Source organism: Anomalospiza imberbis, chromosome 15 (assembly GCF_031753505.1).
Source record: "Anomalospiza imberbis isolate Cuckoo-Finch-1a 21T00152 chromosome 15, ASM3175350v1, whole genome shotgun sequence".
NCBI lineage: Eukaryota > Metazoa > Chordata > Aves > Passeriformes > Viduidae > Anomalospiza > Anomalospiza imberbis.
This window is the reverse complement of record NC_089695.1, coordinates 17,483,725-17,508,110: the sequence shown is the minus strand read 5'-3', so window position 1 is coordinate 17,508,110 and position 24,386 is coordinate 17,483,725. Positions and strand designations below refer to the sequence as shown.

Genomic DNA, 24,386 nt, shown 5'->3' with positions numbered 1-24,386 from the left:
TTCCCTCAGAAGATAGAAGGCTAAAAAACACCTCCTAGGGATGCTGCTGAGCACTGAGAGTTTGTGGGGTGCAAAACTTTGGGTTTTTAAAGGAAGGCATTAAGCCCCTCAGGCTTTTTATTTCTGATTCAGTAATGCCTGTGCCAGAGAACCAGGATTCTGAAACCTCGCTAAAATATAAACCTTGTATGTCCAAATAGCTTCCACCAGCTGTAGCTGAGAAACAAGAAGTGCAATGTGCTCTTTCATTTTGCAGCTGATCGAGTCCAGAACAGAATTTTTATTGATGACTGTTCAGCATCTCCCATTTCTGATTGTTTTCCTTTGGGTTTTAGTTCAGATATCCTTGGGTGCCTCAAATTCTAAACTTTCCCACATATGGCAGTGGAGGGAGAAGGAAATGGGGCAACCCAAAAAACCTTCAAAGATTCTCATCCAGCTGATCTATGGGATAAATCACAGGGTTTCTGTTAAGAAAAAATGGGGTGGTTTCGGTTTCTGCTGTCTTGTAACCACTTCACCATTCACATTCTGTGACTGTTTCAATGACAGTTCAACCCCAGGGCCCTGCCCAAATTCCTTAATTCCATTTAGTGTCTCCCGTGTCCTTCAGGCAACCTCCTCTTGCTGCCACCCCTGTGTCCCCTGCCTTGGGGTGAGGGAGGGCAGGACAAGCTCTGCTGGACCTGGCTCTGCTCTTCCTGCAGGAAGCCTTGCTTGTCTCGTTTTTGGGGCTGATTTTTTGGATGTTCTGTTGTTTTTGATGCTGTGCTCACCTGCATGGTGAGCAAAGGAACAACCCTGAAAAGCAACGGCCTGGTGCACATTCATATATCTCATACATGGTGCAGAAATTCCCTGCAAATTAACAATTTTTCTGGGTTTTGTCAACTTCTTCCCCTTACTCCTGGTGGTTCCCTAAAGACAGAGAGAAGGTGGAAGGATGTTTGTCTTTTCCGATAAGGAGGCCGTAACTCTTTGTGTGCCCTGTCGCTGTTATCTCTGTGTGAAGGGTTTCTTGATTATCTTACCCCTTCCTTCAGCTAGTAAAAAATATCTTACATCGCACAGTTCCTATTTTAACATTGTGTTGCAACCTAAAAGTACACTTCACACACTGCTTAAGAGAATCAACACAGCACAACTTCCTAACGTCACGCATACACCGTTCACTGTAGTATCTGCGGAAAGCCAACCGCAAAACACGCATTTTTCGCACCACTGAATCGCATCCCCGTGGCGCTGAGCTGAGCTGAGCGAGCCCAGCCCGCGCCCGGAGCGCGGAGCCCCCGGCGGCACCGGCGCCATGGCGGCGGGGTGGGCCGGGCGGCGCGGCCGGAGGCGGAAGCGGAAGCGGCGGGGCCGGAAGCGGAAGCGGCGGGGCCGGAAGCGGAAGCGGCGGGGCCGGAGGCGGAAGCGGCGGCGCTGGCGGAAGGGGCCGCGCAGGAAGCGGGGCCGGGGCTGCCCCGCGGCCACAACCGGGGCGAGGGCGGCGAGGGGAGCCAGGGCAGGTGAGGGCGGCGAGCTCCAGGGCAGGGCAGCCAGGGTCTGGGCACGGGGACGCGGCTGGCTCGGCCCCCGGGGCGGCGGGGCGGGGAGCCGGAGGCTGCCGCCGCCTCCCGGCCCCGCGGGCTCGGGCCGGCCCCGCTGTCACAGGCCCCGAGGGCCCCCCCGGGAGTGAGCGGCGGTGACGGGGCTGTGGGGAAGCCTGGTTTTCCTTCGCTATTCTCGGCACAAATGGCCGCGTCCTGGCGTTTTCCCCCCGCCCCGGGAGCGCCCCTCTGTTCCGGCGCTTGCCAGGCCGGCCCCGGCTGCTCTCGCCGCGTTTTTCCTCATTTCTCGCTGCTGCGGAGTCTCCCCATGGTTCTTTAAGCTTTTTAAGGTCCGTGGGGTGTTTACTCATCAAAAATAGAGCACGTCGAGCTGTTGTTTCATGCGACGTTCGGTGTCGGGGTTAAATTGAGGTGGGGGCCGCAAAATCCCGTTTTCTCTGTTGAATACATGAAGCTCCTCCTGCTGTGGAGATTTGTCTTTTATTTTTAAAGGGGGTCAGCTCGCCGATGGAGAATGAGGTGTTAAAGCTGTGCTCATTAGCTCAGAGTAACCCCAGGAGGAGATTTTATTGTGCAGAAACTGCAGACTCATGGAGACAAATCCTTCTTTTCCCCCTTCGTGGCAGGAGCGGGTTGTGCCGGTCTCCTTTGTGTCTTGCAGGATTTTTGCTGCTTTGGTTGTTAGTATTTTCATTTCTCTTGCCTTCTGCTGTTCCCTTCCCTGCTGGATTGTTCCCAGCATGTGGCTGTGCCAGCCTGGAAGGTTTTAGGTTGTGTTGCAATCCTCTGTCCAAATTGAGTTATCCCAGGTGACTGGGGGGTGATGTTTTCCCGGGAATTCAGTCTATAAATAGTTAATTTTGGGCTTTCCGAGGTCGATCACCCCAAACTGAGCCCTTCCAGCCTGCCCCAAAAAGAACAGCAAGCTCAGGGCCTTCACTTCTGGCTGGAGAATTCCCCCAGTGCAGAGGAGCAGAGATCCATGCAAACCACAAGTCCGGTGGGGATTTATAGTTTGAATATCCCCCCTTACAATAAAGCAGTGGCAACGTGCAGTTAGTAGCTGAAATGCGCCCAGAATGTGTGCATTGTTACGTGTTTTGCAGTAACTACATCACAGTGAAGCTGTCAGTATTTCAAATTTTGCCATCACAGGGAGGCTGCAGTGGAGGCCTTGCTGAAAGCTTTTCCAAAATCTGCCTTTTTTTACCAGTTGTTTTTCCTCAATCCACTGAATTTTGGCATCCAGCCTGTTAAACCCAGGTTCCCTGGGCTGGTGATGCTTTGCCCTCCTCATTCTTCTTCTTGTGTTAGAATAAAACAAATCTTTGCCAGATACAGTCATGAAAGGAGCTCTCAGCATCTGCAGAAGGTGATTTTCTGTTGGCATTGACTTAATCTTTCTTTTAGTTGCTTGTTTGTTGCTTCTCGTGGTAATTGTGGGTGTTTTTCCATGAAGCATTGGAATCCCAGAGCCTGAGTGCTGCAGGGTGGAGGGCAGAGCTCGGGAGGGAGCAGAGGATCCTGCATGTTGCTTCCAGTGACTCCCAGTTTTTCTGTGCCTTTGAGCTGTAACTCAGCAGCCTGAATATTTTTCTTGGTATTCTCACCTTGAAGGGGAGCTGGTTTGAGGGCTTTTCATGGGGCATTTTTGGAGAGTCATCAGCAGGAGCCCATTTTTTCCAAAAAGAAAAAGAAATCATTTTTCCTGCCGGACAGACTTTGAACTTTTATTTTGCACTGGAACATTATAGTTGGTGCTGAGCTGGTGATCTCTGCACAGCTTCTCTGTGACTGCCTTGATCTCAGGGTGGGATCTCTGAAGGATTTTTATTCATATAAAGAACTGAGCTTTGGTTAAACCTGGGTTTAGCCAGGTTTTAACTCCCTCAGTTGAGAGGGTTTGTCGATAATCCTCAGGTTTTGTCTGAGCCCTTCTGTCTAATCAAACCACAACCTGCTTTTTGCAGCTTCACTGCTGTTCCCCCCCTCTGCTGTGTCCCTTCTGTGTTTCAGTTGCCTGAATTTCATGACTGTGCCCGTTTCCTCCCAGCAGAGCTCGCAGCAGAGATGGGGCCCCGGCGGAAAACTGTGAGAGCAGTGAGCAGGGAAGGGGCAGAGTCTACCAAAGCTGAGGAGCCAAAAGATTACATGAACCAACTCTCTCATGAAGTGCTTTGCCACATCTTTAGGTGAGCAGCCTGGCAGAAATCAGTTTCGTGCTTCTTATTTTAGAGTTCTTTATTTTTTTCTCCAGTTTCACCTGTTTGTGACACAGTAAACAGTGGACGTACCACGACTGGAGTGGTGGATATAAAGGGATGACAAATGGTTTTTTCAGTCTCCAAAACTAATTTGGAAACTGAAAATTAATTTATTTGAGTCTCACGAATGTTAGAATGAAGAAGAAATAAGTAAGTGATTTAATTCTGTTATAAATACTGATTTTAGAGCAGAAATACACTTTTGGATAGGGCACAGTGGAGGTAACTGTTTGGGAATTGCTGCATCTGCAGAAGGGATCTGGGATGAGGATGTGACCTCCCCTGCAGCAAAGTCCTTCTCCCAGATGTTCACTCAGCCCTGTTACCCAAAACATAATGCCTCACCCACAAGTTTTTGGAAAACAGCAGCTCTCCAAAATACTTGGAAGTTGTGCTCGCAGTATGTGCTAGAAAAAGAGAGTAACTCAATCAAACCTGTTGACCAAATGGCTTGGTCAGCAGGGTTTGGGTTGGGTTACATTAGCTTTCAGGAAGAAATCCTTCCCTGTGAGGGTGGGCAGGCCCTGGCACAGGATGCCCAGAGCAGCTGGGGCTGCCCCTGGATCCCTGGCAGTGCCCAAGGCCAGGCTGGATGGGCTTTAAGGTCCCTTCCAACCCAAACATTCAGTGATTCTACGATAGGCCAGAGAACCAAGTCATCAGTGCATTTAATATTCCATTTGGGTGACTATTCCATATTCAGTGTCAGGAGCTGCTGAGTCACTGCTCAGCAAAACTCCGGCTGTACCGCGATTCCCTGTGAGCGAGCACCCTGCCCTGTGAGAAAGGCCCCACTGCTGCAGCCAGGCTGTGCTTTGGGACAGCTGGAGGCTGCAGCAGGGGCTGTTTCTGCTGTCCCCAGGTACCTGCCCTTGCAGGACATCATGTGCATGGAGTGCCTGTCACGGAAGCTGAAGGAGGCGGTGACGCTGTACCTGCGCGTGGTCAAGGTGGTGGATCTGTGTGCGGGGCGTTGGTGGGAGTACATGCCCACAGGTGAGCTGCTCCCTGCCACTCACCTCTGCACAAAAAACCTGCACTTGCTTGGCTCTTCCCTCCCTTTGCCTGGCTGCCTTGGGGAACGGCTTGCCAAGTCTCTGTCTGCGTGTAAATACAAATTTGGCGTGTTGCTGTAGTAGGTCCTAGGTTGGTGATGGTCATAGGTTGGTGACTTGATGATCTCAAAGGTCTTTTCCAAGCCAGTTCATTCTGTGATTCTGTGACTGGGAGTGCTCTGTAGGCACCTGCCAATACAATCTGTGTTTGTCTGATTGTTGGAAGGGAGTTTATCCGGGGGTTATGCCACGAAGAGGCTGTTTGCATGCAGACAGCAAAAAATACAATGGAGTGAGAGAGCAACTCATCTGCCAGCACTTAACAATGTAAGGATAAGTTTTAATGTCACTCCTCGAGTCACCTGCAGATGAATAGATAAATTGGTCAGTCTGGGTGAACCCTGTGAGTGCCAGGATTTCGGCTGGGTTTAAATTGCACTGTTGAGATTTGGTGGGGAACACAGCTAAAATGAGGGAATTCTGAAAATGAGAGGATTTGCAAATTGAGATTGACTATGGCTGGTATTAAGCAGGTGTTTAGACCTAACCTAAAATTGGTGTAGGTACAAGTAACTTACCCAGTTAAAATCCTTTTTATATGCTGTCTTTCACTAGAATAAAATAAACCTTTGCTTTAAGAAACCATCCTGTTTCTGTGAGAACTGTGAGCTCTGGTGAATAGTGAACTGAAGTAAGGGATTCAACTGGGATGTTTTTTAGCCATGGAGTTGATAAATGGAATTCCAGGAAAAATAGACCCACAAAGCTTCCTGTGAGGAGAGAGAGAGCACAGTGAACCCTGCAGCCACACGGCTCCTCTGAAGGAAACCTGTAGCAAACCTGCAAATTTCAAGGCAGAGGAGCATTTAGGTCATGATTTCTAGAATGTGGAAGTAAAAGAAAAGCTATTGCTTCACCAGTGCATCTTTTCAACATCGCAGAACTTGTACTGCCACATAAAGAGAGAAGTGTGTTTGGCTTTCCCTTCAGAGCCGAGTGTCTGCTGCCACACCAATACCAAATGTGTTGTTGTTGTCTTAGGTTTCACTGATTCCAGCTTCCTAACGCTGCTGAGGAAGATGCCAGACATTGAACAACTTTATGGTCTTCATCCCAGGTATCTGGAAAGGCGCCGAGTCCGTGGCCACGAAGCTTTCAGCATTCCTGGAGTTTTAGAGGCTTTGCAGGCCTGTCCAAATTTGCTGGTGAGTGGCTGGACTTGGGAGAGAACCTATTTCAGCACTGTTAAAAATTGTGCCAGGGACTTGGTGCTTCCAGGGCTTTGGTTTAGGCCTGGCTGCACAGAGAGGAGTTAATTGTGACCCTGTTTGCTGATGGCAACTATTTTTAGTTGCACCACTGGGAATCCCGGGTGCTCTTAAGCCCAGCAAGGAATTAAAGCTCTGATCCCTCTGCTTTTAAACAGACGAGTCTTGCTAGAAGTGAAAAGTGAAATAACATTGCATTCTGTAGTTTACATGGTTAAGAGGATGTTGTTGTTGAACTGGTGTTAGAGCATTTGCTTTGCTTCCTTTTATCCAGGGTGTTGAGACTTCTCATTTAGAGCTGGTGGAAGCTATTTGGACATACATGCCCCAAGTCCACATTTTAGGGAAGTTTCGTAATCGTAATGGTGCTTTTCCAATTCCTCCTGAGAACAAGCTGAAAATTCCTATAGGAGCTAAAATTCAGACTTTGCACTTAGTAGGTGAGTGTGGTCGTGGTGAAGTAGTTGGCTTCAACACAGGTGGATTTAAAGGCTTTGAAACTCTGCAGATTTGTAATTCTTTGGAGGAGAGGGAGTTTGGGCTGTGGCATCTCGGAAATCTTAGTTGGATATTTGATAGCAGGTGCAGAGGGCAAGTTCTAAAGAATTATTGACAAACTAAGGTGAAGAACTTGTGTTTCAAGTGTTCACAGCTTTTCTCACTTGCCACAAAGCACAGAAAAGCTTCCTTTTGAAAGCCAGGAATTTGTCATGCAGCGGATTAGTTTAAAGCTTGTTTAAAATGTTTGTTTGTTTTGTTTATGTATTATTAGGGGTGAATGTCCCTGAGATTCCTTGTATCCCAATGCTGAGGCACCTTTATTTGAAGTGGGTGAGACTCACCAAACCACAGCCTTTTAAAGATTTCCTTTGTATCAGCTTACGTGCTTTTGTCATGAGGAACTGTGCTGGTAAGAGGGATTCTTCCTGTCTGAAGGGGATGGTAGAGCATGGAGGAAATCTGGTTCTGTTAAAGTCTTGGAATTCCACATTCTGAGAGCAGCCTTGTTTGATCTGTGGTGTTGGACAGAAATCTCTCCCTGTCCTGTCCCTTACTTGGTGCTGTGTGGTTCTGTTGACTTCCTGCTCTAGAGGGATTTGTGTGGATGTGTTTTAGTTCTTCCATGGGATTATTCAGGGAGAAGTGAACAATCTGTTCTGTCTTTCTGGCCTTGTTATGTGCAGGACCCACAAACTCTCTGAAGTATGTTCCCCTGGTGACAGGCCTGGCTTCTGCCAGGAATCTGGAGCACTTGGAACTGGTCCGTGTTCCATTTCTTGGAGGACTTATCCAGCACGTGGTAGAAGACAGCTGGAGATCTGGTGGGAAACTCCTAATTCCTCATACCTAAATAAAAATAAATAAATATATTAAAGCTTTAGCAAATTCTGGGGGCTTTTTGTCTGTATAGCATATTCTTTTTTGAGTGTTTGGAAATATGGCCATAGTGCTAAACATGCTCTGTATTTGGTATAATTTTGATATTCTACCTGCAGTTAACTCTTAGTGAGCTACATTTGTTGATGAGCAGAACCAGGATTGGAGGAGTTGGGTGGAAATATTTGTTTTCTTGATTTGCTGAAAAAGGTCAAGACAACACTGGTGAAAATGTGTAGGGCTGAGGGCTGTGATGTGAGGCTGAAGTGTAAGAAGGGTGTTCTTTATTTGCCAGGTGGTTTTAGGAATTTGCACACTATAGTTCTGGGAGCTTGCAAGAATGCACTTGAAGTGGATCTTGGCTACCTCATCATAACTGCTGCACGAAGGTACCTCACTTCAAATCTCTCTTGGCTTCCCCTTTTTCAAAATAAATGTCTTAGAAATGACATCCAAGAGCCAGAACAACCATCAGAGTTTAAGGAATACACATACAAACTTTGCATAACAAGAGTGTTCTGTGATTAAAAAAACTGCAAATACCCTCTGAGTCCTGCCAGATTCTCTGTTTTATTAGAACAGGGCACCTTCTTGAGTGTTTTCTGTGTTTTGGCCTGAATTTTGATAGGAGCAATTCTGATTTCCCTGCAGGTTGCACGAAGTGCGGATCCAGCCTTCCTTGACCAAAGATGGTGTTTTTTCTGCTTTGAAGATGGCTGAACTGGAATTCCCACAGTTTGAAACTCTTCACCTAGGCTACGTTGATGAGTTTTTACTACAGTGTATGACACTTTTTTATATCCATAAAAAACCATAAGGATTACAGAAATGGCTGTGTTTTCCATCATGTCCTCAGTGTTTAATAAGAGTATTAATGTTACATGTATTGAGGCTGCTGATCTCATGCAGCCAAATCTGATTTTCCTCACTCCCTGAAACTGGGAAGGCAGAGCTTTATTAAAGAAATTATCTGATCGGTAAGGAGTTAGAAAGTTCTGCTAAAAAAGGCAAATTTACTGCTGTGTCTGCTCCTCTCTTTTATAGGTAAAATGACGAGTACGGACTTGGTGAGGTACGGCTTGGCTGATGTGGTTGAAAACCCAGGAATTATTACAGATATTGGTATGAAAGCTGTAAATGAAGTTTTTTCTTTCATCAAGTATCTGGTCATTTACAACTGCCCACATCTACATAACCCAAATAATTGGATCACAGGTATTGCACACCTTTGAAATTTCAGAGCTATTATATGAATTTCTGTGCTAAACCAGAATTTCTCTGCTCTAGTTCTTGTTCTGTTGTTAGCAAGTACAGTAGATGATGCTTGCTTTGGGGCCATGGTGATGCTGGGAGCAGGATGGAGATCCAGAGGATGCTGCTCTCAGATCTGAAAAGGGGGTGATAAACAAGGAGTGAGGTGGGAATCCCTCAGGAAAGGCCTCTCTTGTGTTCCCAGACCACTCGAGGTGGACCCGCCTGGTTGACCTGACCCTGGTGAGATGCCATGCCATCAAGCTGGACTCTTTCAGTCAGTTCATCGAGTTACTGCCAAGCTTGGAGTTCATTTCTCTGGACCAGATGTTTAGAGAGCCTCCAAAGGTAAATTCCAGGGAATGGTTTGGCTTTTTCTCATTGCCAGGGTTTTTACTTGTTTCCATTTCATTGGCAATCCAGTGTGCTCCATCTGCTGTGCATTCTTCTCAAAGTTATCATTAATTGAAGAGATTGGTAATAAATGACTTTGGTTTGCAGTTGCTTTTAGCATAATATGCTGGGGAAAGTGGTGCTGCTTCTGCATGTGGGAGCGGTGGCAGGGAATGAACGTATGACCAGAAAGTAAAACTCATTGATTCTATCAGAAGTAAAACTCACTGATTCTCTCAAGGTCTTTGCTGATATTTCACTGTGCTGCTGCTTTTTGTATTGTTTTTTCCTCTTAGGCCTCTCTTTGCAATACTAAGAAATTTTTATGATTTTTTGCCGGGTGAAATGGGGGTAGTATTTCCCTTTTGAAGTGCTTTCAGAGCTTAGGAATTTTATTTCTTCATGTTGTCTCCTTCCACACTGTAACGCAAATCCTTGGTAAGCTGGCAGGCAATGGAAAGGGTAAAACCTGCTTCTTTTGGTACCTCATGTGCTGGGAAGACTCTGATCTGCTGTTTGTATTCATGTCATCATCCCACAGCAAATTAATAGATTAACACAATTAATAGATTAAAATGAAGTGCTCTGAGGACTTACCCTTTCATTAGGAGTTGAACAGTGTGATTTCTGGGTTGCCAGCCTGAAGATGGACCTCTGCAATCAGGAAATCTGAGGGACAGTTTCTCTGTTAGTGCTGTGCTCTCCCAGACAGTTCCAGCAGAGTGGTTTTCCTTTAGGGGATGTTGAGATAACGAGTCCATGTTTTCAAATCTGGATTTCTGCTCTTTGTTTCCAGGGCTGTGCTCGTGTGGGCCTAAGTGCAGGCACAGGAATCGGGGTCTCCTCTGCCCTGGTGAGCAATCAGAACTCCAACAATGACAATGACAACAACAACAACCACCAGAACAACAACAACAACCCCAACATCCACCACAACAACCACCAGCACCCCAACGAGCAGAACGAGGAGAACGAGCTGCGCCAGGAGGGCCCCGCTGAGGAGCAGCAGATTGGGGCTGAGGGTAATCCTGGGGCAGCTTTTGGGGGGTTTGCAGCTGAGGGCAGTCCTGGGGCAGCTTTTGGGGGGGGTTGCAGCTGAGGGCAGTCCTGGGGCAGCTTTTGGGGGGGGTTGCAGCTGAGGGCAATCCTGGGGGGATTTTATCTGCATTTCCACTCACAAAGGCTCCTGGTGAAGGTAGGAATCTACACTGAAATCTTGTTGCTTTCAGCTCCTGGTGGGGAGCTTTAATCTGACTGAACTAAGCCCCAAAAATTAGGCTGGGCTTTGGCAACAGAGATGTAGAACGAATCTGTGAGGTACTTTGTGAAACCCAGAGGCTCACCAAAGGAATCAAGGCAGTTTTTATTTATTTCCTGTGGGTATTTGAGGGCTCTGTTTGTTGTGTTTCCCGTTCCTGACCTCCTGTTGCCCTTTGCAGCCCTGAATGAGATGGAGGAGGTGGCACAGGAGGAAGGGGAGGCTGCTGCCCAGGGCCAGGACGAGCTGCCAGCTCCCAGCCAGGCTGTTGTTCCCATGGAGGTGGATGAGGAGCAAGCAGGTAACTGGGTTTGGGAAGAAATCACCTCTTGGTGTCTCCCTGAGGGATTCATTTTCCACTGTAAGTCTGGTTTTGGATGTTTTGCTTCAGCAGGGTTGTCTGATTTTGAATAATTATGTTAGCACAGCTTAGTTCTGTGAAGGAATTTATTCTCTGTTACAGCCCAGAGCTTTCTTTGCATATGCTGGGAAAAACCTTGACCTTAAAGCCTGATTTTTGTGCTCAGTATAATAAAAGTCAGAAGGCCTGAATGAACTTGGCCTGTTGTGATGTTCATGGCCATGGCCTTAGTTCTTTCACTGCAGCACTTGGGTTGTTTTTGCTTTTTCTCAAGCCAGCACAACTTGTTCCAGTGTTAATTTAATTTGTAGTTGTGACACAAGGCAGTCTTGATTACTTTTATTGCCACTTTTTGCTGGACAATATAATTATCTACTGAATAGCCCAACAAGAAGAAACACTCCATTGTGACACTCCTCCCCTTCCAAATCAGAATACTTTAATGCTGAAATGTAGTAATTTGCTCTTCTCCCGTTTAGATTTTAATGAGGAACCCACAGAATGGGTGGCTAAATTTACTCCAAATAATTCCTTACCAGTTTTTCAAGCAGTGCTAAAAGTTTTTCAGCCCTTTAATCCATGAAATGGATTAATTTTTACATGAAATGCTGATATTCTCCTCCTCAGGACCAAGTGGAATTCAACCTGTTGTAAAAGCAGCTCCTATTACCATCCATGACTCAGACAGTGAGGATGAGGAGGAAAACATGGGCACTTCCAGAGCCTGCATCTCCACCAGCATTGCACAGAGTTACTCAGATGGGGAAGAGAAGAGCAGGGATCCAGTGGAAACCAGAGAACCTTCAGGTGTGCAACATTCCTTCTTAAGCTTCGGTCTTTCCATGTGGTTCAGGTTCATTTCTAGCTTGGTTTGGAATGTAGAATGAAGGTGGAAGGACATATTTGAGTTCCAGTCACAGGTCCTGTACAGAAACACATAGTGGTGCTGATCAGAAACCTGCAGCTCCTCTTGGGGCTTCCCAAGTGGACAGAATTTATCAAGGCTGTGAGCCCACGGTGTGGATGTCAGTTCTGGTTGCAGGGATCTCCAGTCTCTGTTTAGACAGAGTTTGCATCAATATTTATTCTGCCAATATCTGGGATTTGGGGCGTGGGGTAGTGTAATGAGCTGAGAGGATTAATACAGACATTCAGGAGGAATTTCTCCATGGAAAGGGTGCTCAGGCACTGGAACTGCCCAGGGAGGTTTGGATCCCCATCCTTGCAGTGTCCAAGGAGGGGCTGGAGGTGGCACTCGGTGCTCTGGGCTGAGGACAAGGTGGGGATGGGGCACAGCTGGGACTCCATGGGCGGGAGGGCTTTTCCAGCCTCAGCTGGATCAAGTTCTGTTATGATTTGTGTGGGTTTTTATTCACCTGTGAGCTGAGCCTGCTGTTACTACTGGCAGCACTGCCCAGACCCAGGAGGGGGAGCTGGGGGCTGCTGCTGGAACGTGAACTATAGTTCTGCCTCTGTTCCTGTCTGATTCCTCAGATGTATTCCTCATATTTGAGAAAACAGAAGCCTCTCTAGATTACGTATTAGAAAAAAATCCCTCCCTGTGAGGGTGTGAGGCCCTGGCACAGGTGCCCAGAGCAGCTGTGGCTGCCCCTGGATCCCTGGCAGTGCCCAAGGCCAGGCTGGACAGTGGGGCTGGGAGCAGCCTGGGACAGTGGGAGGTGTCCCTGCCATGGCAGGGGTGGCACTGGCTGAGCTTTAAGGTCCTTCCAACCCAAACTATTCCATATTCTTTGTTTCTGTTATCAGTGTGTCTTTCATATTGCTGTGCCTGTGTGAGCAGGGAGCTGCTCTGGACAATCTGGCAGATTTGTGTGGCAAACCCTCCAGCACATCACTCCAAAAATAGCTGCAAGACATTATAAAGATGCAGCAACAGCTACACATACTAATAATTCCCATTCCTGGGGAGATTGTCATTGGCCTCTGGGCTGCCCTGTGTTTTCAGTGGCCTTCACAGAGGAGCACTCAGGTTTGTTTGAGGTTTCTCATTGCTGTCCCTCCCTTCACTCCCGCAGTGAGCGGCAAAGGCAAGACTCCCCTGCGGAAGAGATGCAGCACCAGCCACGGGGGCCAGGCCAAGCAGTTCCCTGTGGAGGAGAGCAGCTGTGAGAAGGGCTGCCAGGTGACCAGTGAGCAGATCAAAGCTGACATGAAAGCAGCCAGTGACATGCCCGAGAGGAGCAAGAGCAAGGATTCCTACGGCAGCTGCAGCAACGCCCCGGGATCCGCGGCAACATCCAGCTCCTGCAGTGCTGCTTCCCCCAGCCCTGACTGTGCCCAGGCAGCCCAGAGCCACTCTGCTGGCACCAGCCCAGCAGCTGGAGAGGAGTCCAGGCAGTGTGGCTGCTCTCCCTGCAGGAGGGATGGCTGCAGCGAGAGGGAGCCCGAGGAGAGCTCCGTTTGCTCCCGCTGCTCCTCCCAGGCACAGCACAGGACGAGCGGGGGGTGGGATGGGGAGAGCCCCTCCACCAGTGGGGCCTGCAGGGACGGGCCAGACTTTGCACTTAGGACACTGCCAGACTGCAGTGGGGCTGCAGGAGAGCCTGGGGATGACAGGACTAGTGGGAGTGCCTGTGGGGCTGGCAGCCAGGAGCAGAGCACGCAGCCCCCGGGCTGGGAGCTGGACTGCAAGGAGGAGTATCCACGGAGACCCCTGACCAGGGCCAGGAGCAGGCTGTCCCACGTGCCTCTGGTGTCAGAGCCAGGTAGGACTCACACCCAGAGTAACGGCTGAGTACAGGCAGTGCTGCCATGAGACAGCTCTGAGCGACTGCAGCTCCCCCAGGAGCTCTGATGTGCAGCCTGTTAGTCAGGGATTTAAACCTGAGTGGTTTGAAAGGGTCAGAGCTTGATGGAGCAGAGGTGCCCTCACCAGGGAAAATCAGGTTTCTCTGAAAGTGCCACTGACTTTTTGCTCCATGCAGCCCTTTCTGTGTTCTCCATACATTCTAACCAGTATTTGCTTTACTCCATTGAAAAGCAAATGCAATTTTTTGGAACTCAGCCTGCCTGTGGAGGCTGTGATTCATTGAAACAGAAGTTGTCTCTCCATTAAAATCCTCCCTGCAAAGGCAGCAGCTACACTTAGATCTGAACAAGAAGGCAAAGGTTATAAGTGGTGCTTTATCAACCAATTAAGTCATAATTACAGTTGAGCCAGGCTTTTGGACCTGCACTGGGTTCTGCTTCCAAGTGTTTGAGGCAGGGTGACCAAACTTACTGAAAATTGTCCTTTTATTAAACACCTTCATGCTTCACATGATTGTTTTGTTCATCTGACATAAAATAAAACCCCTGAAGGGCTGCAATGAAGGGAGAAAACAACAGATGTGAGAGGGGAACTTGCTGTTTCTTTCAAATATACTTGGTTTCCAAAATAATCATCTTAGTGTGGCACAAGTTCATATATCCAGGATTCTTTGCTGGGAATATCTGGCAGGTAAAATGAACCTGAAAGATGAAATGTGCTGCTTACACAGCTGTGAGTGTTGGAGGCAGGGAAGATTGAGGGCAAATTCCTGCCTCTGTTAACATGGAATGATTCAAACACTTCGTATCCTGGTGTATTTCCAGTTTATTTAGTGCTCCTAAGTGTTAACAAAACCTAAATCACCTCAGATGTTCTGCAGGTAGATGCAGCTCAGTTTTCAAGAAGAGATCTTGCTAATAAATTTAAAATGTCTGGTTTCTACCTTAGGACCAGTAATTAATTTGGGGATCTTTGTGCACGTGCCGTATGTTTTAATAAAGACAGCTTAGTTTTAGTAAAATCATTTCTCATTTTGATCTGTTAATGATAGAAAATTAATTCTAGAGCATTTTTCCCTCTTCCTGTTGGAAATAATACTTGTGGTGATTTTTTTCAAAGACTCATCTGTTAAATCAAGCAGGAATTTGAGGTCCCTGGTGGAGCTTAGGAACATTAAAGGATTTTATACCTGGGCATCCTTTGCAGTATTAGGAAAAACTTAGTGACAGTTACAAAGAACAGATTTTCCAGGAGTTTGAGGTAATTTCTACTATTTAAACATTAAAGCTATTTTAGGTCTTGTATTTGTCAAGGATGTTCTGTTTCCTGCAGAGATTCAAATGTAACCTAACCATGAATCTTTTCTTTTCCTGGCTCCACATCTTTCTGTGGTGTAGGTTCAGCATTCCTGGGTTTTCACCTATAAAGATATTTATTGGGAATAATTCTGAGCACCAAGCTGACAGTGGGGTTTGAGCAAGCAGAGATTTGTTCTGAAGCCAGGCAGGTGTTTGGATTTACCTGTGTGGGAAAAGTTGTCATGGGCTGTTCTCAGCTGTCCTGACATGGAGCAGAGGGAAGATTTTGCCATGTTTTTGTTTCCAGAAGTAGCAAAGCCAAAGCCAAGGCAAACCACCAAGAGGAAAAGGACAGCTGACAAATCCACCAGTACCAGTGACCCCGTGATTGAGGATGATCATGTTCAGGTGAGGGCTTTTCCTTCACTCCCTGCAGCTTTATCACCAAAAACACCTGTTGGGAACTGAAGCTGGATTATATTCATTCATATCTTCCTGTATCTTGTAAAATTCCATGTATTTTTCATTCATTTTTACATTTCATGATTTCATGGGGTTTTTTTTATCTTTTTTTTTTCCCAGGTACTGACTTTGAAATCCAAAAACCTCGTAGGAATCACATTGACCAACTGTGGAATAACAGATTTGGTGCTGAAAGACTGCCCCAAAATGATGTTCATCCATGGTATGTGGCTCATGTCAGGGCTGCCTCCTCCCTCTGGCACTATTGGAAATTCCAGAAAGAATTCAAGTCAGGCCACTGCTCATTTTGTATTCATCAGCTGCATTGCTGATGAATTAGAACTCCAAATATTGCTGCTTCCCACTCTGAATGGCTCTTATAGCAGCTTTAATAAAGATTAATATCTGAAAATCAACAGCTGAAATGATCTGACAATTAGGGAGATGAGATGTTTATTGAAGAGTGGTAATACAGTAATTAGAAGTTGATGAAATGAGTTTGAGTACCTTGTTTTTCTCTCATTTCTTCATTCTCCCATAGCTTTTTTAGCTGACAGGATGATACTTCTGCTCCTTGACATGATAAAAATCTGTTTTCAGTGCTGGCACTTGGCTTGCATTAGTTTCACATGCCAGGGTGTCACTGCTCCTGGATTGGGTCATTTATTGTTTTCTGCACCATCCAAATGAAGACTTTTTCTTCTGACATCAGATCTGTGTACTTAGGAGAAATAAAGGAATTATTTCTTTATTCCAGAATACTTAGAACACACATTGATTTTGAAGGAAATTTGGATTACATGAGCAGTGTTGCTAGAAAGGAAACAATTTTATTTTCCATTGTGTGGCTTCCCAATCCTCTGTGTTTGAGCTGGTTGTGGCAGTCCACAGACCATTTCAGTGAAAGGAAACAGAGGGAGGAAAAGGTTATTAGATGAAATTTGACATGGCCTTTTAAAAGGCCACTTCTGGCAGGCTCACGGCTGAAAAGTTTGATGATAATATGGAGAAAATGAAGAGCTGGGCTATATCTGATATACTTATGTAATCTTTTGGAACTTACATTACTTGTTTGCCTTCTCTTGAACCTGCCAGCCTCGAAATTCTCTGACTGGAGGCTCCTGAGGTATTTATTTCCTTTTCTAGCTACAAGGTGCCGTGTGTTGAAACACCTGAAGGTGGAGAATGCCCCCGTTGTGAATCGCTTTGACTACGCCCAGTGCAAGAAGCTGAACATGGATCAGGTCCTGGATCAGATCCTCAGGATGCCCCCAGAGAGGAACAGGATCATTTACCTTCGTCCCATGCAGCAGGTACAGAGCCAGCCTGCATTCCCTGGGAGCACACCAGGAGCTCTGCCTGGGGGTTTGCAGCTGGGGCAGGAAATATTCCAACAGCACAGCTCAAATTTGGTCGTTTAAAGCCCAGCAGGGGTTTTATTGCAGAATCTGCTACTTGGATTTTAAGATACTCTGCTAGATTAAATATTAAAATTCACTATCTCCAGTATTCATTGCATTAGAGGATATTGTAAACTGCACTCTTAAAGGTGCAGAACTTCATATCCAGCATAAAGAGAACAGCTGATTGGGGATACAAGCATCATAGACAGCTGCACTGAGTTCATTTCAGACTGAGTAGCTCAGACTGTGGGAGCCTGGGTGCTCCTCATAGCTGTGTGTGAGCAGAGCATGGCACAGGGATCTGAAACCCTTGACCCATGTCCTGTTAGCCTGAGGAACAGCAGAGTTTGGGGTTCTGAAGGCTCCATCCCCTCCTGATGCTGGAGTGTTGCAGGACACTGGTGGGACTGGGAGCCACCCTCTCCTCCCCCAGGCTGTGTAGGAGCTGGAAGCAGGGACATTTAGGGAGCTGTTTAAATCATCTGATGAGCATTTATGAGGGCTTCATTTAAGATCTGGAAGGTTGGGAATGTTTGATTTTATCCCTCTCTGGTGCTGCCTCTCTCCTGCTTTCCTGTCTTGTACATAAAATCCATATAAAACCAGCTGTGCTTTGAAACCACATCTATTAAAGGACAGTGATAAAAATATTAGATGGCAATAAAACCCCAAATCACTGATCCCCTCTTTGTAACAAAAATTCTGAGGAATGAATGTAGTTTTAGACCATTCTGTAATTTTATGGAGTTTATTTCCACATTGGAGCTGGGAAGGACATCAGAAATGAGACATTTCCCATCCAGTTCCAATACTTGAGAAGATAAATTGGAAAAGCTGCACTGGGGAGCTTTCACTCCCCTCAGTCCTGTATTTATTTGTGGTGTTAAAATTCTCTCCCATTGCTGCATTTTCTGGGCATTTGGTCAATACCTGCTTGCTCTGTGTGCAGCCCCATCCCAGTGTTTGTGGTGCTCACAAGTCTTTGTGCCCAGGTGGACACGCTGACGCTGGAGCAGAAGATCTTCAGTGGCCCCTACCCCTACCACATCTGCATCATCCACGAGTTCAGCAACCCCCCCAACGTGCGCAACAAGGTGCGGGTGCGGAGCTGGATGGACACCATAGCCAACATCAACCAGTGAGTACTGCCCACAGCCAGGCAGTTCTGACCCACAGCCAGGCAGCCCTGAGCATCCCTGGGCATCTCTGACCCACAGCCAGGCAGCCCTGACCTTCCCTGGGCATCTCTGACCCACAGCCAGGCAGCCCTGACCTTCCCTGGGCATCTCTGACCCACAGCCAGGCAGCCCTGACCTTCCCTGGGCATCTCTGACCCACAGCCAGGCAGCCCTGACCTTCCCTGGGCATCTCTGACCCACAGCCAGGCAGCCCTGAGCATCCCTGGGCATCTCTGACCCACAGCCAGGCAGCCCTGAGCATCCCTGGGCATCTCTGACCCACAGCCAGGCAGCCCTGACCTTCCCTGGGCATCTCTGACCCACAGCCAGGCAGCCCTGAGCATCCCTGGGCATCTCTGACCCACAGCCAGGCAGCCCTGACCTTCCCTGGGCATCTCTGACCCACAGCCAGGCAGCCCTGAGCGTCCCTGGGCATCTCTGACCCACAGCCAGGCAGCCCTGACCTTCCCTGGGCATCTCTGACCCACAGCCAGGCAGCCCTGACTCTCCCTGGGCCACCCTGACCCTTTCCAGGGAGCATTTGCCCTCCAGGGACTCTGCCAAGGTCTCCTGGAGCAGCTGCGGTTCCAGACTTGCTCTATTCAGCCAAATTGAAAAAAAATCTATTTTATTACTACTGAAGGTTGAATTCTGGGTGGTGCAGTGTAAATCCAGTGTCGAGGTGCATTTAATAGAAAACAGACTGTAAACCCACATGGAAAATCCTATAAATTTTCCAGCAAATCCTATAAATTCTCCAGCAATAACTATCACATTCATCCAGCAGTAATGCAGTTGTACATTGAAGTTGTTGGAATAGTTGGGAAATGTCTTCAAAGCCGAAAACAAATCATTTTTAAAAGAGTGATTTGCTTCAAGAAATAGTGTTGGTTTCTGTGGAAGGTGATGTTCAATCAGTATCAGCTCCTGGAAATTCCCAGCAGCAGGGAATTGTGGATCTCATCCAGCAGTTCTAAACCTGGCCCTGTTGGCGGTGGCTGCTCTCCAGAGTGAAGGGATGGAGGCTGAGTTGGTGTGAGGGTCTTGGGGCAGTTTTTCCATGGATTCAGGCTCACTAAAGGGAAGGTTGTGATTAGGATTTCTCCTTTGCTTTTTCTCCCTCCCACCTCCCCATTTCCTGGCTGTGACCTCTCCCTCCTTCTCCCCAGAGAGCTGATTAAATACGAGTTCTTCCCCGAGGCCACCAGGACTGAGGAGGACCTGAAGAAATACCCCAAGTACCCCTGGGGCAGAGACATCTACACCCTGGAAGGTGAGAGTTTGTGGGGAGCTGAGGGCTCCTGCTCAGCCTCTTGCTGAGAGGAGCAGCTCTGCATCATTTCCAGCGACGTGGAGACCACTCCTTGTGGACAAAGAGGGGAACCAGCTCAGTGGGGGAATACAGGGAGGAGATGCTTTGTGCTGATCAGTGGTTTGAAGGGTGCTGGTGCTGCAGGGGTGGTGTTTTCCTCTCTGGCTCCTCACCTGTCCCTCTCCCAGGCATCGTGGATGGTGCTCCTTACTCCATGATCACCGACTTCCCCTGGCTGAGGTCCCTGAGGACAGCAGAGCCCAACAGCTACGCCAGATACGACTTTGAGGACGATGAGAGGAGTGAGTAACCTGCTTGGCTTCTTCACAGACTTGCTTCTTTGGCAATGCCTCCCTTTCTTTCTCAGTTTTCTGCTCCTCAGGCTGCTTTTGGTAGATCTGTTGTTAAGGTGGGCTGGAGAGAAGTGAGAAGGCTCACAGAAATTTGATATAAAAGTTAAAAACTGGACTTGGAAACTCTGGCATGGAGATGATGTGGGTTAGAATTTATTGCAGATGTGGCTCTTTCTATCGAGGAGCTTGTCTGCTAAAATATGATGGTAGGCAGTGCCTGGGACTCAATTAAAAACCTTGCTTGCTAGCAGAGAAGAATAATGTTCTTCCATTACTTAATTAGGAACATCCTGGTTAAAAATACCTCTGCCGTAGTTAGAGGTATTTTTAATTGATTCTAGTTTGGGTATTCTTACCCAGCTCTAGTTTAGGAATCTCAGGAGGATGAGGAGCAGATTTTTTGTTTTTGCTTTACCTTTTTCTGGTTTTATTTTTTTAATTTCTTTTTAAAATTTTATTTTGGACTGATGTAATTTAATTTTATTTTAGCTTGGCTTGATGCCTGGAGTTCAATATGAGGTCTGAATTACCAAACAATTGATAAGAATTTAAGAGTCAGGATGTTAAGAGTCATGGTGTTAAAGCCATGAAAATTCAGGAGAGTGCTGCTGCTTTATCCTTAATTGCTGTTGTTTATAAAACATTAAAGTAATGGATAAGCAGGAATTATGTCAGAGGCCTCAGGGAGAGGCTTTCTGATGCTCTGGGATTCCTTCCACTGCCAGCCATTTGGACATGGGGACTGGAGCTGTGGAAAGCTCTGAGGAAGGCAGGAGAGAACATTCCTTAAACGCAGCCGGTCAAGGCAGGCTTTTCCTTTTTGCCAAGTCTGAATGCAGAGCCAGCCTGGCTGGGGAATGCTTTTGGGAGAAACATGCCCTTTTCCTTGCTGTCTTTGCCCAGCCACCATCTACGCCCCGAGGAGGAAGGGGCAGCTCTCGGCTGACATCTGCATGGAGACCATCGGCGAGGAGATCTCGGAGCTGCGCCAGGTCAGGAAGGGCGTGTTCCAGAGGGTCGTGGCCATCTTCATCCACTACTGTGATGTCAATGGGGAGCCCGTGGAGGATGACTACATCTGAGGGGTGCCCCCAGCCTGCCCCCACCTCCCCTGGCACTGCTGGCCAAGAAAAAGCAGGATTTTTTCCAAATGCAAAGCATTTCCCACCAAGGCGCCCGCGGCTCTCCCGGTGGCCAGGAGGATGTAGTTAAATGTAAAATGGAAAGTACAAATTGTATACTAAGAGTTGTACATAGAGGAAACAAAAAAAAAAAAACAAAAACAAAACTTCCTAATACTGAGACTTTATTTCATATGTTTATACAATTTAATTTAAGTTCCATTTTAATGAAGGCCAATAATTAGGAAAGGGGAAGAAGATTTGAACTTTTCAACCCATACAATTCATAGCAGTATTTTTTTTCCTTATAAACAACAATTCCATTTGCTGTGTTCAAAAGAGTCATCAGAGTCTCTTTTAATCTGTGCCTTTTTCTTGAGCATTTAAGAGTCCAGTCTGAGTAAACCTGTTGAGCACAATCTTGGTGTCTTGTGTGCATTTTTGGAAGGGTCAGAATATTCTCCAGTTGTTGCAAAGAAGGCCAGAAGCAGAAAAAAAAAAACAAACCCAGAAGTAGAGAATTTGGTGATCTGTGGTAGTTTCTAGAGATATTCAACCCATGTTTTGGGGGAAACGAAGCCCCCATGTTTAGCACCTTGGAAACAGAACGTTCTCAAGCATTTTGTACTGTTAGATTTCATTTTCATGGTGTATTTGACTCTGTACTATGGAAATCAAGTTGCTGATTGTTGGTTCCACCCTCTTGAACATAACTCTGCCCATTCTAGCTGCCTGGGAGCTGAGCTCTCCCTCCAGGCAGGCAGACAAGGGGATGTGGGGCTGCCTGGTGGCTGTGGCAGCACGGGGTCCGTGTGGCACAGCCAGGGAGCTCTGGGGCTGGCTTGTGCTCCCTCCTGAATGCACATTTTCCATCTGGTCAGTAAAAACTGCTGCTATTTGCCCCAAAACGTGTGTGTGTTGTGTATTGAAAGGTGCTCCCAGTGCCCACAGGTGTTTGGTGGGGGTTTGCTGCCAGTGCAGGTGTAAAATGCACATTTTGCTGTTGCACTCACAGGGTGCCCAAGGCTGGCAGACCTTGCAGAGGCCAATTCCCAGCTCTGGCCTGGTCTCTCATCCCTGCTTGTTTAAAATTGGTGTTACCAGCCTAGAAAATGACGCTTCCTGAGGTAAAAAGCTGTACAGTGTAGACCATTTTATCCAATTTTGCTTGTCATCCTGATGGTGATTTTCTGAATTTGGGGTAAATGTGGCTAATGGGGATTTCTGTGATGTTTAGCTCTGTAAATCTGAGGTGAAGCTGCTCCGCACAGCAAAGGCAGTGTTGGTTTTCTCAGGCTCTCTGTGGGAATTCTTGGGATAATATGGAACTAGAAATCCATGGGGTAAGAGGGAGAGAATGGTGCCTAATGGGAGCATTTCCTCTGCCCTGCTCTGTGCTGACTGGAGGAGGAGCACTAAACAGCAGAGAATGTGAATGTTACTAAATTTGCTTTAATGCAGGATCGCAGTCAATGGTTTATTATAACTCTTATATTTAATTAACCATAGATAATGTATTCAGTGATAATTCAGCCAAAACAATTGTGACCCTTTCTAGAAGTGTTTCAAGTCCTCTGAGTCATTGATTCTGTCAGATTTACCATTTTAGTCCAGAAAATGTTGCTGAGTTTCTGGAGTATTGCACCACATCTCCAGCTGGTATCTCCTCCCTGCAGCCTTTTGCAGAAGTATTTACACAAATAAAGTGTTTGTTTATATTCAGTATTTCTGGAAACAATTGAACCTTGCAGTAATTTTGCCCTCTGAAATGTGACACCCATTTTACACCAGTGCCTGAATCCCCTGTGTCATCTCCTGAGGGCTGGGGGCAGGGAGGAGCTGGGATCTTCTGGGGATTTGATCTTTTGGGTCTGAGCTTCCTCCTCTCTCCATTTCGTGGCTGTTTCGGGCACTTTTATTCAATCACCGTGGCAAAGGAGGGTTTCCCTGGCTCTGCCCAGCTCAGCTGTCCTTGGAGCATCCCAGATGTTTCTGTGCCAGGCTTCTCCTCCCTCCTGTGCCTGGTGTGTGGCAGGAGGAGCAGCTGCTGTCCCTGCAGGTGAGGGGACAGTGATCCTGCTCCTCCTGCAGCACGGGAGCTCCAGCTGGGCCTCTCAGCTCTGCTCTGCTCCTGTGGGGACAGGCTGGGATCCATCCCAGCCCCTGAAACCAGGGATGTTTGCACCTGGGTGCCACGGGGAGCTTGGCTGGAGTTCAAAGGCAGCCTGGCCAGCATTGACCCTGCAAGGTAAGGAATGACAGAGGAAATGGGATTGCACCACCTCTGTGCCCTGCTTCCCTCCTGGATATGTGGCTTTGGGGAAAGCATCGAGCAGGAGTTTCTTCCCTGGGTCAGCTCTGACTCAGCAACACTGGGGCAGTGAAGTCTCAGTGGGATTTCTGTCCCTCTGCAGGTGCACAGTCAGAGGGGGCTCCTCTTACAGTCCCTGAGGAGAAGTGAGCACCTCCAGGTCCAGTTCAGCAGGAGGAGGCAGCTGGTGGTGATTCCACCGGCTGGGAAGTGAGCCTGGGTGCCCTTGGCACTGCTTTTGCCACAGCTCCTCCTGGAAGAGGATGCAGAGATCCCAGCTGGGAGAGGCTCAGGTGCCTGGGAAATGTCATCTAAATAGTACAGAAGGTAAACAGGGAAAGGCCAGAGTGTGTTTGGGCACAGCCTCGTGCTCATTGTGCTGGGGGTTGCTTTTCCCTCTCCTTTAGGAGGAGGGCAAAATCAGTGCTTGGGTTTCAAAAAGGAAAGGATTTTGGAAGTGTTTTTGTTTGAGAAGAAGCTCTAAGGGGTTGATGGAGACAGGAATGTTGCCTTTGCTCCCTCTCCAGGCTGTTCAGGGTGTGAGGATCCCCTTGCCCAGGATTTCCACTTCTGGTTCCCAGTTAAGCAATTCCAATTTAACCTTGTCAGGGTGTGCCAGGGACACCCTGGCCCTGTGTGCACTGCATGTGATAACAGGACAGCCAAACCAGGGCCCATCACCTGCAGAGCTCCCTTCAGCTCCTCAGCACTCCCTGGGTGTTGGCAGGAGATAAACTGGGCATTTATTCAGGAAGATTTATACAAAAACTGGAAGAACTAAAAGCTTTGGTATGTCTTCATTGAGTCTGTATTATTAATCCCCTACAGATTTCTTGCCTTTTGGCCTGGGAGTGCTCGGAGATGGCTCAGGAACTCAAATGTGGAGAAAAAGGGGATCCTAAACTGGGGAAGGGTATCCAGCTGCCAGGTACAGAATGGAAATGCTCTCCTTGGCTTCAGCACTCCCAGAGTTGGGTGGGAATGACTCAGTGCCTGTGTGGGCTGCCTGCTCCCAAACCAGCTCGTGGCTGGAGCTGCTCCCTGCTTTTCATCTGTGCTCGAACGAGCTGGACACGATCTGGGCCCCATTGGTTGGTTCTGGCCACGTTATTAAGTAAGGCTGACACAAAGAAGTGCCTTAAATACCTTCTGATTCTCCCTCCTCTTGCTGAGCAGGGCTGGCTGGGAGTGAATTCCATCCTAAAGCCACGAGCTTGGGTGAGATGAGCTTTAGGCTGAAGAGATCTGTCAGTAATCCCTGAACTGAGAGGTGTTTGGAAATGCAAAACCAGCATTGATGTAGCTAATACAGCACTGCTGGTTGTTCACAGAGCTCTGGAGCCCAGCAGAGGACAGGAGGAGCAGAGGAGGTAAAATCAAAGCCATTTTGAGTCAGAG

General features: G+C 47.6%; 1 protein-coding gene across 4 annotated transcripts; it reads left to right on the top strand.

Annotated features, from left to right (window-relative positions):
• Positions 1–1,396: 1,396 nt before the first annotated feature.
• On the top strand, positions 1,397–22,402 carry FBXO38 (F-box protein 38). 4 transcript variants are annotated; one of them, XM_068206204.1, is made up of 22 exons: positions 1,397–1,511; positions 3,610–3,745; positions 4,680–4,813; positions 5,914–6,077; positions 6,415–6,580; positions 6,913–7,050; positions 7,325–7,462; positions 7,813–7,906; positions 8,169–8,299; positions 8,562–8,732; positions 8,974–9,116; positions 9,958–10,183; positions 10,601–10,720; positions 11,408–11,587; positions 12,817–13,506; positions 15,156–15,256; positions 15,431–15,533; positions 16,457–16,623; positions 17,706–17,851; positions 19,061–19,164; positions 19,392–19,505; positions 20,460–22,402. In XM_068206204.1, exons 2-22 carry the CDS (start codon positions 3,624–3,626, stop codon positions 20,636–20,638), a joined length of 3,531 nt encoding a protein of 1,176 aa, XP_068062305.1. In that variant the 5' UTR covers positions 1,397–1,511; positions 3,610–3,623; the 3' UTR covers positions 20,639–22,402. The 4 variants fall into 4 exon arrangements, with proteins under 4 accessions (XP_068062305.1, XP_068062306.1, XP_068062307.1 ...); XM_068206205.1 differs by having other exon boundaries at positions 1,493–1,511; positions 3,607–3,745; XM_068206206.1 differs by lacking the exon at positions 1,397–1,511 and adding an exon at positions 1,848–1,964.
• The last annotated feature ends 1,984 nt before the right edge of the window (positions 22,403–24,386 follow it).